This window comes from Cyprinus carpio, chromosome B3, assembly GCF_018340385.1.
Source record: "Cyprinus carpio isolate SPL01 chromosome B3, ASM1834038v1, whole genome shotgun sequence".
NCBI lineage: Eukaryota > Metazoa > Chordata > Actinopteri > Cypriniformes > Cyprinidae > Cyprinus > Cyprinus carpio.
The window spans coordinates 32,175,813-32,190,322 of record NC_056599.1 but is presented as its reverse complement, the minus strand read 5'-3'; the positions used below and the strand labels follow the sequence as shown (position 1 = coordinate 32,190,322).

At 35.5% G+C, this 14,510-nt stretch overlaps 1 protein-coding gene across 6 annotated transcripts in view; it reads right to left on the bottom strand.

Moving 5' to 3' along the window:
- Positions 1 to 13,264, bottom strand: part of LOC109055922 (rho GTPase-activating protein 17-like) — a 32,778-nt gene extending 19,514 nt beyond the window's left edge. For 3 of the 6 annotated variants that reach the window (XM_042720818.1, XM_042720819.1, XM_042720821.1), the window contains exons 1-8: positions 12,897 to 13,263; positions 9,287 to 9,326; positions 2,150 to 2,254; positions 2,000 to 2,076; positions 761 to 872; positions 606 to 682; positions 177 to 294; positions 22 to 90 (exon numbers count right to left, since the gene is read on the bottom strand). In XM_042720818.1, the coding sequence (XP_042576752.1) occupies positions 22 to 90; positions 177 to 294; positions 606 to 682; positions 761 to 872; positions 2,000 to 2,076; positions 2,150 to 2,254; positions 9,287 to 9,326; positions 12,897 to 12,949 (651 nt within the window). In that variant the 5' untranslated portion in view covers positions 12,950 to 13,263. Of the gene's footprint in view, positions 1 to 21; positions 91 to 176; positions 295 to 605; positions 683 to 760; positions 873 to 1,999; positions 2,077 to 2,149; positions 2,255 to 9,286; positions 9,327 to 12,896 lie in introns of all 6 variants that reach the window. The other 3 variants (XM_042720822.1, XM_042720823.1, XM_042720820.1) reach the window with 2 other exon arrangements.
- Positions 13,265 to 14,510: the final 1,246 nt, after the last annotated feature.

The window sequence follows — 14,510 nt, the reverse complement described above, 5'->3', positions numbered from 1 at the left end:
AAGCCCTTAGAAACGACTTACCAACACATAATAGCGAGCATATTCTCCTTCCTTGGAGGAAAAGATGTACATATCTGCTGCCACTTGATCCTAAAGATAAAAAGAGATCAGACTAGAATGAATGTGCTACCCAGGGTCACCTAGAAACCTCAGTGCAGTCTGACTCATTCCCATACCTTGCATATTTCCATTTTGTTCTGCGCTTCATCCATCTCCTCCTTAAGTATGTCAACTTTGGCAGCCATTGCTTGAGCATTTGCAGCTGTCGGAAACGCCTTTGTGGCCTGCTGATATCTGTATATTTTAAAGTATTTCCACTATTATTATTAGCAAAGATGCTTATGCTCACCAAGGCCTAATTTATTTCAAATCAGTAAAAAAATTATTATATTATGAAATATCATTTCAATTTATATTAACTGTTTTCTATATGAATACATGTTAAAATGTAATTTATTCCTGTGATGCAAAGCTGAAATTCCTCCAGTCTTTAGTGTCACATGATTGCAACATTACAAACATCTTTACTGTCACTTCTGATCAATTTAATGCATCCTAGCTAAAATTCTATATAGTATATATACACTATAGCAAACTATACACACCTGGCTTTTGCAGAATCAAAATCCAACACAAGCTTGGCTAAATGTTTCCTCTGCTTCAGGATGTTAGGAATATCCACCCAAGCACAAAAACAAGACATGTAACCTACAGCGTATGTTTAAAAGCAGGTTATTTGCATGTCTTTGGCTTTACGTACCTCCGCCAGCTGGTTGAGAGGCTCCAGAATCTCTCTCTCCAGCTGAACTTCATGTTGGCTCTGCTCCAAGGCCAGTTTGTTTTCAGCTTCTCCACAGACTTCCATCATCTTCCTGTTGATACAATATCAGTAACCGTTAACATCATGCTGCCTGGTCACGTTTGTTATTCTTGAATGCTAAACAGATTCTAATAATAGAGCCGGGCATAATGGGCAAAAATATTATCACAGTATCGTTTTCCATATCATTCGATATTGGTTTTTATCACAATATTGATTTTGAACAGTTAATGAATGAAATGCATTCCACATGTTTGTTAGATCTTGAGAATGAATGTTACCATAACTTATAACTTGTTTATTTAAAAGTAAACTCCACAGATTCTGGATTCTGTGTTTATGATTTGATTTATTTTATTTTTTTTTAAATGCAATATTCTATGTTATCTATAAAAAAAAAAAAATTCTGGATTATGCGTTTATTATTTATTAGTATTTCACAATGCACAAATTTTTAAAATAAAATATGTATTTAATAAGCTACCATTAATTTAGGGCCGGTGTTTATGATTTAACAGTGCAAAAAATATTTTTAAAATAAGCCTAACTTAATTAATTTATAAGACTTTTAACAATTTAACCAGTCTTTTAAAAGGTGATTAAATTCAAATAGATTCACAACAAAATAGTGCATTTTTATTTTTTCAAAAGGTACTGCACAACAGAACTTGTATATTGTATAAATGAAAACATGGGTGAAAAAAGGTATCTTGTATGATATTCCTTAAAATAATATCAAACACAACTAGCATAATATAAAAAAACAACGTACTCTTGATAATCTAACATTATCAACGAACCAATCATCATCAAGCAGCATGAGGTCACATTTTCCATCATGAACAATAATAATTGAATGTCACATCACTCTGTTATGAATTTCACTGGACTACCAAATATTGTTGGGTAATAATGATGCTTCCACTCTATATTTTCACAGATCAGTCTCATAAATACACCTCCTGCCTGAAAAAACAGATGATTCAGGGATGTTTGGTCACATGGCTAACGAGAACAGAAACAGTCCCTGAAAGCGCTGTCTCTGTTTGACTCAGACAAGAGTGAATGTTCAAAGTTCCCTCATTATTGGTATGAATCACAGGTCAGATGGACCAGATTATGGAATAGTTTTGGAGGATACGTATGTCTGTCAAAGGGTCAGAGAGTTCATAAACTCACCCGATGAGGGACTCGTCTCCGAGCTGATTTCCTCCATCCAGCATGGATTGTGAAAGGGCTGTGACAGGAAGCTTTTTCTAAGAGGAAAAAAACTATTCAGTAGTGTGCACTATGGAGGGAATTGGAAATGTAAAGGCAGCTGTTACTTACATGTCTCTTGTCCACATCTGAGCCCATGTTACCCTGCAGACACATGACCATCTTCTTGTACACATTATGGGAGACCAATCGCATATTTTCAAGGCGCCGCTCAATCTGTGATATAATGCGCACATTTGATTCAAATTTAAAATTCACCAGGATTCCAAAATGAATGGAACCAATAATTCCATTCAGCATAGTAAAAATCATGGTCACATGCAACCTGTTCTGCATTTCCTGCAACACTTAGTCACTTGAGTCTATGCAAAGTATTGTATATCCTGCACACTAACACCCTTTAGAGTTTCCCGTTCTTGTAATTGTGCCTCTTTATTGATTTCATATGGACTGTGAATCTAGTATTAAAGGACCATTTTGGATCTGCTGGTTGTCTCAATCTTCATGCAACTGTGGATTTTTTAACTTTTTTAAAAAAACATCCTCATCACAACCCTGTTGAAAAGACCAGGTTAGACCGGCATGAATTCATGAATTCAGCCTAGCTAGTCACCCAATACAGCCATGCTGTTGACCACTAAAACTGGTGGAAAGATTCAACCAACACTGGTTTATAAAGGAAGTCTTTAGGGGTATGTTTGTTAAAAAGCCTGATGAGGACACCAGCACAAGTCACTTATGCTCACCAAAACAGCCATTTAATATCTTTTAAAATGGATTCGAACTCGGGACACACAACTGCGCCATATGTCGGTGCACTGCCCACAAGGCTATCGGCGCTGACAGAACGGAATTATTTTTAGCGTTTTATAGGACTTAAACCGTTAAATACATACACATTTGTATGTGTCAAAATCCCCATATTTGCAAGTATTCTCATAAAAACTGTAATTTAGGTTTTAAGTGAAAGCAAACAGCTGAGAAAGAAAACGTATATATTGGATCTGGTCAGCTCTTAAAGTGACAGCAGTCTGATATTCCTGCTGTCTGTCATTCATGTTAATCAAACAACAAAAGAGAGAAAATCTCGCACTGCTCTTGGACTAAATCACTTTTGTAACTTTATTAAGAAGAAATATATATTTAATTTACACTGAAGAATATGCAGTGTTTTTATACATTTGATTACTTTATGCAATGTGAATAACATTTCTTATTTGTTTTACTGTAGTTGCTTTGTTCTATTGAATGTAATCAGTTTCTTATTCTTATTTAATCACTGTTTACTTGCCTTCAGTGAGCTTGATTTTTTTATTTTTTTTTTATTTAGGCTAGTATTATTTTTTTGTGATATTTACACTGCATGGTGAGAAGAATTATGAAATTTCAATGGTATCAAAATTGTTGATATCATAAAGACCTCCTTTAAAGCAAAAATAACTATATGGTGATACTTATCCTTGCCGTTAAATAAAATTACTCGTATCATGATTCATGACATAAGATATAAAAACTTTTTTTTTTTTCAGGATTCTTTGAAGAATAGAAAGTTCAAAAGACCAGCATTTATTAGAAATAGAAATCTTTTGTAACATTATAAATGTCAAATATGGATGAGATATTAAGAAAAATATGATCTTCTCTGGGAAAAGCAGAAAAATTGAGCTTTCTGGTTGTTTCTTCATTGAGCAGTCATAAACACAGATGCTGCAGAGGAGCCTGGATTGGAAAAGCTTTTAAAGTGGACAATATGGTTAAAGAATTAAAGCTACAGTGAATGTGAGGAACCATCTGGTGGGCAATGCTGCACCGTGGCTACATTTCTGCACTGTTCCAGTAAAAAAAGTGGATGGCACAACTGCACATATAGGCCTATTTGCATGATCACTAAGATACACTTTAGCACAGACAAACATCCTACATTTAGAGACAGCTGGCTGTTCACCTACATCTTAAGATGTATGAGAGAACTGTCAAATGTATTTGCTGTTCACACCTCCCATCTGGTTCTTTTCTTCCTCAAACCCTGGCCTCAGTGTGCAGATTTTGATGCATTTCGTAATGTTAACTAAACCCCCATCAACTTCTACACCTTCAGGAATGCAAAATCTTTTTAGAGTACTTTGGGAAGAAAATTAGGCCAGTATCAAGATTTGTTTAGAGTCTGTACACAATCCACTTCAGCAGTAATGGCAGAACCGAGTCTGTGTTCTTACAGCTGGCACAGAAAGCTGCCAAACTGGCTGATTGTTATCTGGCTGATTTCTTTTGTCCTCACATGTATGCGCAAGAGGCAAATCCTCAAAGTGTGCCTGACAGTCCCTTAAATAACTTCAGACAGTCGCAGTGGAACTGAAACTCTCAGCGTTAGGTTTTCAGCATCTCAGAGTCATGCTTTTGTCTGCAACTCAAACACATTTCAATAAAAGCTCACCACAAAGACGCCAATTCAGAAATATAACCGATGTATGAAACCTGCACTCTGCACTGTTTATTTTGCACACACTGTCTCACTGTCTGTGTTGCTTCAGCGCCTGATTCACTAAAGGAATCATGCAGATCAAATAAGGCTGCAAACATGGGCACTGAATTAGAGCAGTCTGCAGTCTTGTCACAGTTTGGTAGTTTACAGCACTGCCAAAAATCTATATACCTGCATGTATAGTTAATTTATGAAGAAAGAAAATGTGATGATTAAATTTTATATATATACACAAACACACACACACAATGGTGAGAAAAAGTTTTTGCCCTCTCCTGTTTAAATTTTTTGTATATTTGTCACACTTAAAAGATTTATATCATCAAACAAATTGTAGTGTTACACAAAGATAACCCGAGTAAATATAAAATGCAGTTTTGAAGTTAGGATTTCATTAAATAAGGGAAAAAAGCTGTCCAAACCTGCCTGGCATTAAATGAAAAAGTTATTGCCCCTTAAATCTAATAACTGGTTGTGCCACCCTTTGCAGCAACAACTGCAATCAAGCATTTGCGATAACTGGCAATGAGTCTGTCATATCGCTGTGGAGGAATTTTGGCCCACTCTTCTTTGCAGAATTGTTTTAATTCAGCAATATTGGAGGGTTTTCGAACACTTGCTGGTGTGTTTGGGATCATTCTGCTTCAGGATTTTCTGATAGAGTGCAGAATTCATGGTTCCATCAATTATGGCAAGTCGTCCGGTTCCTGAAGCTGCAAAGCAGCCCCAGACCATCACACTACCACCGCTGTGTTTGACTGTTGGTATGATGCTCTTTTTATGAAAAGCTGTGTTGCTTTAACGCCAGATGCAATGGGACACACCTTCCAAAAAGTTCGACTTTTGTCGCATCAGTCCACAGAATATTTGCCCAAAAGTCTTGGGGATAATCAAGATATTTTTTGTCAAATGTGAGATGAGCCTTTGTGTCCTTTTTGGTCAGCAGTGGCTTTTACCTCGGACTCTCCCATGGATGCTGTTTTTCCCCAGTCTCTCTCTTATTGTTGAATCATGAACACTGACCTTAATTGAGGTGAGTGAGGCCTGTAGTTCTTTAGATGTTGTTCTGGGTTCTTTTATGTCCTCCTGGATGAGTCGTTGTTGCTCTCTTGGAGTAATTTTGGTCGGCCGGCCACTCCTGGGAAGGTTCATCACTCTTCCAAGTTTTCTCCATTTGTGGATAATGGTGCTCTGACCGTGGGTCGCTGAAGTCCAAAAGCCTTAGAAATGGCTTTATGACCCTTTCCAGACTGATACATGTCAACTCTTTTGTTTCTCATCTGTTCTTGAATTTCTTTAGATCGCGGCATGATGTGTTGCTCTTTAAGCATGCTTCACTTTGTCAGACAGCTTCTATTTAAGTGATTTCTTGATTCAACAGGTCTGGTGGTAATCAGGCTTGGGTTTGGCTAGTTAAATTTAACTCAGCTTTCTAAAATAATGTAGTTAATCACAGTTCTTTCATGATTTAACAGGAGGGGGCAATTCATTTTTCATGCAGGGCCAGGTAGATTTGGACAGCTTTTTTCCCTTAATAAATGAAATCATATTTTAAAAACTTCATTTTGTATTTACTTGCATTATCTTTGTGTAACATTAAAATTGGTTTGATGATCTGAATCTTTTAAGTGTGACAAATATGCAAAAAAAAAAACAGGAAGGGGGCTGTGTGTGTGTGTGTGTTATATATATATATATATATATACACACACACACCCTCACATGCACATCTTAAAAAAGGGTTCAAGCGATCAAGTTACAGATCCAGGTTTGTTGATGGAATGAGGAAAAGGGAAAAATGAAGAGGAAAAGAGCTGCATTACAGATGTTCTGTTTCCAAGCAAAGCAACAATTCGAGACAAACAGGAAATGATGACGGGGCCACACCAGTCTGTGGCAGCACTCACCCTGCAGGGGTCAAATCTCCCACTGGAGCCATTAACACAATACTGACTGTAAAGATCTTATTGACTTTAAAACTGTAGTCTGACAAGCTGCTCATAATATAAATTGCACGCAAGTTATTCTTAAGCAACACTGCAACCTAAAAATGAACACACTCAAGCTACTAAACTATAATTGTATATATATATATACACTTGTCTAAAAAATACCACTCTAGGGCTGTGCGATATATCGAACGATATGATCATGCGTATCTAGTCAGTAAAGCCGGTTCCCTGATTCCCTGAAAGCAGGTGATGGCGATTTAGCGCTAATCAGGGAACCGGCTTTTACTAGATACGCATGATCATATCGTTCGATATATCTCCCAGCCCTAAAACTATCACATAATTATATATGACTTAGCAGCTAATATATCCCTGCAGAAATGGACGACCTCATTTATTATTTATTATTAAAAAAATTAAGACTTATGTTTGGAAACTTTGATCAGATATATTCATACAATAAATACAACTAATAAAACTAGACTCTACACCCACCCAGTTAAATAAATTGCAACAGCAGTATTTTCTATGAAACAAGACTTAATGCAGACCAAGGATCTGTAACAGTGTTATTTTAGTATCATTTATTACCATAATAGTTTAACAGTGTTTATTGAATAAATGATAGATATTAGATTTAGAAATAGATTTATGTATATACCATACATGTGATATAATTTAGTTGTGTTTTTGTCATTTTAATAAGTTTTAATATTAGTTTATTATATCTATATAGTTTGTATACATTTTTATTTATTCGTTTTAACTTGTATTTAACATTTATTTTATTTCAAGTAACTTTTTTTTTTTTTGTTCTAGGTTTATAGAAACCCTGATCTGCAACAAAATTAATCTGTGACTCTTCTTTTTTTTCCGTTTAATGTACATGAATCATCCATACTAAAAACGATTGGGACTTTCCGATACTATATACATACAAAAATCTGTTTTAAGAGAATATATGATTATTGCTTCAGTTCTACGCAATGCAATGTGACTTAAATAACAGTATTTAGTGATGATTTGTTGGTTGGAAAAAGTGTCTCATTATTAGAAAAAAGCTATATTGTTTTGAAACCAGCTACTGAAAAATATAGTTCAGCTGGCAGTGTTACTCCCCAACGCTGGTTTACAAAAATTCCAACCACGATCAGAGAAACCAGCGGCAGGGCAGCTCTAACAGGGGCCATCTGCCAACACCGCTGCCTTTTAACCTGGCAGACCTTCAAGACCTTCTGACTCATTTCAAGAGGGAGCTTATGGCCCATTATCATGTTTCTTTTCCCTCCTGCAAACCCGAGGCGGCGCAAGTCACAGAGCAATCAGGCAGTTAAACTTTGACCCTTGGACATGGAATGCATGAATGAAGGTGAAGGAGCAGCATATAAAGCTCTGGTGAGAATCCGTCGAGCTTCAATGATTTCCCTTTAGCTGTGCAGCGTTTTACGCAGACATGTTTCAACATGAGCTGCTTTTTAAACAATGAGGCAGTGATAGATTAGGTTGATTTGTTTTTGCTTTGAGTGAATGTTTGCTTTGGAAGACTTTGGGTGTCATGCAGTAAATTGCACATATTTAGATTTATATGCAGAATTACCAGCGTCTACATACGCCACAATAAAGCTGCTAGGGCTTGGTGCTTTTTGAGCTATTTTAGGCTTTCCTTTGTTCACAACAGCCGTAGTTGCACTCATACTCTTGAAAACATGTGCTGTGTGGTGGTAGAAATATTAGATATAAATCAATTAGTCTTAGACAGTCAGTTGCTTTCCTGTTATCTGCAACAAGCCAAAAAAAAAAAAAGGAACAGGGAGGGGTGTGAAAGATGAGAGATTGTGGGAAAGAAGAAGATGAATGTAAAGGACCAAAGGTCAACCAAGATACTCACGGAGTGTAACAGAATGCAAAAGAGACGATTAGAGAAGCTCATGATTAGCAATAAATAAGAGCTCAAGTCATACTAGAGCACAGCATCTGCTTTGTTATGCTTTAATATTCATTCATACATGTTCAATATTGAGATTAATATGAATTCATACAGAAGATATGTAAAGGATCATCTACGATCAGCTAGTCTGCTAAATATAGTCTTTTTTGACCAGTTTGCACAACTACTAAACAAACAAACAAATGTAAATATGAAAATATTGATGCATAAATGATATGTAAGGGGAAAAGGCTGTGGGGAGATATGAAATACATATTTATGAAATCATTTGCAAAAATATCTGACAGCCGAATCAGAATCAAGTATTCAAGAGAGCCATGAATTAAAACATAACACTCAAATTATTAAAGGTGGAATAAGCAATTCTTAACTGCCTAAAATTATCACAAATATATATTTTGCTAATAAAATAATAATTTAAAAATGAGTAAAATAACTATAAAAACGATTAAAGAAATGTAATTTAATTTAAATGAAGCTGAAAAAAATATAAATATTAATTGAAAATCTGAAACAATATGAAATTTAGAAAAGTTAACTTGGCAACTAAATTGCAATATGTTTGAAAAAATAAAAATTAAAACAGAACGAAAAATATAAAAATTAATACTAAATATTAAAATACAAACAAAAACTAACCTAAATAGTGAGATTTTTTTTTAAATAAATAAAAAGTGGCCAACAAAAAAAAAAAAGAGGTAATTTAAAAGCACTAATTTAAGGTTATTAAAAACTTTAATAGTACACACACAACACTAAAATAACACTAGTGACTTCAGAGTGGGATGCTGGGTGATTTGTGCAGTCATTAATACTTGTGATAGTCATGATCAAGTCATGGAAAGACAAAATATTCAAATATTCACCATAAGAAGGTCGTCATTCAGTACTTCTGTCTTCTCTGCTCTGTGGACAACAAAAGGAAAAACAATGTTTGGTTATATGGACACACTAAATGTGCAGTGCTTCACGTGACTGATGCTGTTCCTCAAGAAGGTTAGGCCAGTATCACTTTAAAAATGCCAAACAAACATGCAAAAACATAGCTTTGTGTAAAGTCTTCACTTCACGTGAAAAATTCACTGGATTTCATTATCATTAACATCAACCAATCAAAATATCCACTGCACTTTCTAAATTAAACATCATGTATTTTCCAACTTTGTCGTCAAACTGTCGTTTTGGCACATATGTCAGAAGAAGAAAAAAATCCACTTCCTGCTATCCACTTTGTTTGTTGTGGCAACAGCAGTAAAAGGGGCGGGGCTGTTGATGCTTTACACACACTCTTGTCAGCAAAAGGGGTGGAGCTTCATAACTAATGAGCAGAGACTCCCTTTGACCAGAGGCCATAAAACTATCACAAATCATACTATGGGGACATTGTACAGTCAGAACATCAATATGGCATTGGCGATAGTTTCAGCATTTATATATTGTTGTAGGAAATTGGCTGAGTATGTTTTTTTTTTTTCATGTGGTAAAACTGCTGAGCCAGCAGTGTAGTTATAAAAAAAGAAAAAAAAATCTTTTCTTTTTTATAGCAAAGAATTTTTATCACCACACAACCAGTGCAACTGCTATTTATGTCTACAACTTTCATGTGATGAACTGACACACAGACGATCCCTCGGGGCAAAGGGACCTTTCTCAAGGTCAAGCACCATGGGGATTATTTCGGTTGATTAGATCAATACTAAAGTTCTTGGCAGATATTACACGTTGTTAAATGCCATGTACAACAACTTTTCTAAAAGAGAGAACCCAAGAGAAATAACGAGAGACTGCATCCACATGCAGTACGGAAAACTTTGAGAAAAGCCACAAATATGGTCATGTAACAAGAGAAAAGATCCCGTTACACAGGCTTGAGAATGACCTCACGTTTGGCAGGAGGGAATTTTTAGATTTCCATCAATACTGAATTAGCATTGATCCTGTGTTCAGCAAATGCATATCGGGTTATGTGTCACCTCAGCTAACATTTCACACACATTCAAAGTTGAGAAAACAACATACATGCTATTCTAAAGATCTATCTAAATGTCTTTTAAGGAACCAGATGGCTCACTAAAGTCCATAAATACCTCGGAGTAATCTGATTCTTAATACAAAACAAACCGCATCATAATTATGAGTATGCATTATTTAGCACAAGATAACTCTATGTAGTCCAGCTTTCTTTAGATTTGAAATCACACATAAAAATGCATAATTCAAAACCACATTGAAGCAGAAGTTAATTGGTATATAAAAATGTAAATTCTATGTGCTATATGTTATCGACATGTATGCACAAGTATTGAGTGTTTAATTGTTTGCATTAACATAAAGACAAATATTTTAGCTATATTCAAGCCGAATCTGACTGGTAGCCTTGAATGTAGACATAGCATCTGATCAACATTACTGGAGCTCGCATCTTGCATGATTTCCCTGATCAGAGCTTTGCAGGCCTTTTCAGTTCAGTCAAAACATTGGACTCCAGATTATGTTTGTTGGCATTTGGTAATTTAATAAAAGAGATATTGTCACCTTTTTATTTTTTGATGACTACATTTTTGCTTAAAAAAAAACAAATCTACAAACCCGCTTGCTCTAATTCCAACTCCAGCTCTCAGAGGAAACGCTGTTAGCTAACAAAACATACTGCAAGAACGTTTTGCTGATTATTAAGTCATGAAAACCTTATTTCTGAATGTTCTGAATGTCATCCAGTTTGAAAAAAAAAACGTTAAGGAAACATTCCATTTTATCATTTTGCAGACACTATGGGAACGTTTCTCTGAACATTCAAAAGTAGTAAGATAAAACATTCCATGAACGCTGTTCACATACCATTTTTGTGCTAACATTTTGAGAGCATTATAGATAACTTTAAACATTCTATTAATGTTACTGAAAGAACTTTTGAGAGAACCTTTCCAGAACGTTAGCCAAAGTTCTAAGAACGTTCCCTGTTGTTAGATCAACTACTAAGATCAATGACTTATAATAAAGCATGTAGACGGAGTGCCTCTTGCTACGATTTTCTTTTGACCAGCTCACTGAACATCTGGTTTTGGTTTCAGGAAAAGAAGGAAATTCTATGTTCACCCTGGATCTAAATGGACAGTTTTGATGAGTATACAGCCCTGCTGTCTGCACTATCATTTTTGTGTGATTTATACATACAGAAACACAACATTAGCCAGAAATGACCCAGTTTTAGAAATCGCAACCGGAGTGCAATGGTTTGGATGCGACTGTGTATTTTTGGTGCATTTCTGATGTGCATCTGATACAAAATCAATTCCATTTCCAGCTAGATTTTTACATTTTTCAAGTTCAAAACTTGACTTAAGTATGCAGCATCACCTACCACATTTATAAATGTGACCCACGTTAAAATGAAATTCCTATGTACTTCATCACTGTAAAATCTCTGACAGTGTTTCCTTTTGCAGCGGAGGCAAAACTAACTGGGGCCGTAACTTAACCGACTGTATCAAAACGTGGCGTCTCTCTGGCCTGGAAAGCCGCCATGAGAGCTGGCCTGGCTATTATACCTCCAGCTCTGGATTAGCCCAGATCTGCATTCTGCATCAGACGCTCTGAAAGACTGTGAGAAGCGAGTGATGAATCTAGCAGCAGCAGCCTGAGATGCTTAACTCACAGCAAAAGACAAGTGATTGTAAATAAAGGCAGTTTCTTGGCCTAAAATAAAGAAATGCAAAATTCAAGCTCAATGTGAAAAGCATCTAAGACATACCCTTTCACCCTCATACCAGCAAATATGCAAAGCAAGGCAGCTATATCTCTGCAGGGAAACCGGTCAAGACACCTCAAGTTTCCTCTTACTGTTTCTGAGCAAGTTTGTTGTTTGAGATCTGCAGAGATTAACTAAAACTAACAATATCTCAGTTTGCGGTGAGAAGGCAAGTAGTTCCAGCTACTTTTTGATCTTAGATTAAATGTATATTTAATTCTTCAAAGGCACTATAATATAATAACAATCCTAACCTCTACTTCCTCGTTATTTATTTTTTAATTATTATTATTTATCCATATTTAAAAATGTAATGTTGTGATGCCATTTAGCTAAACACTGATTTTTTAAATGTATTTATTTTAAATCAAGTTAATTATTTTTTAGATGTTTGATGATCCTGATAGAGATGTTAATATAAAATAGCGAAGACCAAAAATTCCAAATTAATGCAAATCAGTAATGTACATAAAGTTGGAGACTCTTTCTACACGCAATATCAAACACATACCTTTACATAGTGGTCTCATTAATAAGATAACGTGTCATGGACCAACAGAATGTGCAGTTTATAACTTTGACCACCTCGGACCTTGCTTTTGCTCGGTGCACTTCAGTTTTATTACAATTAAGTCCTGCGTGCGCGTGACACTCCCAACTTTAGTGTGAACATTTTTACACGAACCACAGTAGAGACATTCAAAATAACCAGTATATAACACACTTACCTGCCAACGGTCTGGTTGGCGAGCTGTTTCATGCGGTTGAACTGTTTCTTCATCTTGAATCGTCTTCAGCCACCAACATATAAAACTTGTAAACAGAAGTCGCTGTTTTATCAAAGTGCCGCCTGCACGCGCGACGCTCCCATTACGCGCGCAGAACTGGATCCGAACCGGACAATCCGTGTCATTTACTGCTCATATTCATTTATAAACCGTGCGTCAAACGTGGTCCTTTCGTTTCTCATCCTCTCGATTTCTGGTTAAGTCAGTAAACAGCAGTATCGCTGAGGAAATAGGAAGTGCAGTTCACTTCCCTATTGTGGAGCGCAGTGGGTTGACACATGACACCTTGACTGAAGTATTCTGATTAAACCGGATGGTCAGCACTCTGCTTTATGTATTCAGATGGCTAACACTTTGTGCATAGGCTATATGTTTTAGGCTCAGATTTATAATAACGTTTTTTATTGTAAAAAGTTCTAAATAACAATTCATTACATTTAAAGCCATTCATTGTGTGTAATAAAGTTACTGATTCAGGCCTATTTCTTTTTCTCTGTAATAGCGCCATCTTCCGTCCAAAGCACAATTGCAGCTGAAAGCAGTTACAGCTCCACTTGTCACGTGGTCGAAGGCATACGTAGGCTACTAAATACCCAATCTTAAAATCTTAAAGTTGAGCCATTAAATATGTTTTATTATAATAGCAACACTAATGTTGCAGATTGGGCCAAAAAAAAAAAAAAAAAGATTTAGAAGAAAATTTGTGCAAATATGAAAATAAATGCGTATGCATAAAACAAATAGGCTAACACAAATTAGGGAATTATCTGCCATATAAAACGCTCTTGAATTAGCCCTACAAAGACTGACTTTTCACATAATAATCAGATCATTGAAGTTTTAGACAAATTCATTTATATATTTGATACATGCTTCTATGAGATACAGTATGATAGGAGAATATGGAATTCATACTTTAAAAAAAGAGAGAGAAAAAATATGGAATTTATTGCAGTTGTTGATATTTATATGGCCAAATTTAAGATAAAATGTTGATAGTTTGTAATGTAAGTTGTAAATTAATGAGATCTTCATAACACTAGAACAGACTATGCTGCTTAAAAACGCATTAATATGATATTTAAAACCTTAGTTTTATGATCAAAGCTCTTGGTATAATTTTGGGGGTCAAACATATAATGCAATTCAATACAACGATTACTGAGAGGTAAAAAAATAAAATAAACGTCCATCGAAAGCCTGATGTATAACATTTGAAAATGTTTTATATATGGATAATCAAGTAGCCTAGAGTAGCTTCTATAGTTAAAAATATGAAGATACACTGTAAACTGTAAGCAATTTGAGATTTAGCAAGTCAAAATAATCCTTGCACATTTAAACCACATTTCTGTGTTTAAATCGAACTGATAAGCGTTCATACTGAAATTTCGGTCTGTTTTAATTCTACCACTGATTAGACTTTGATTAAAGCTGTCTGCTGCCACCTAGTGGTCAAAAATCCTCCATTTCCAAGCGCCAGGATTGAGCTTTGGCTTTCTCAGTATAGGACAAGATTTTCAAATTATTTCCGGACTTGCCACAGTGTAAAGT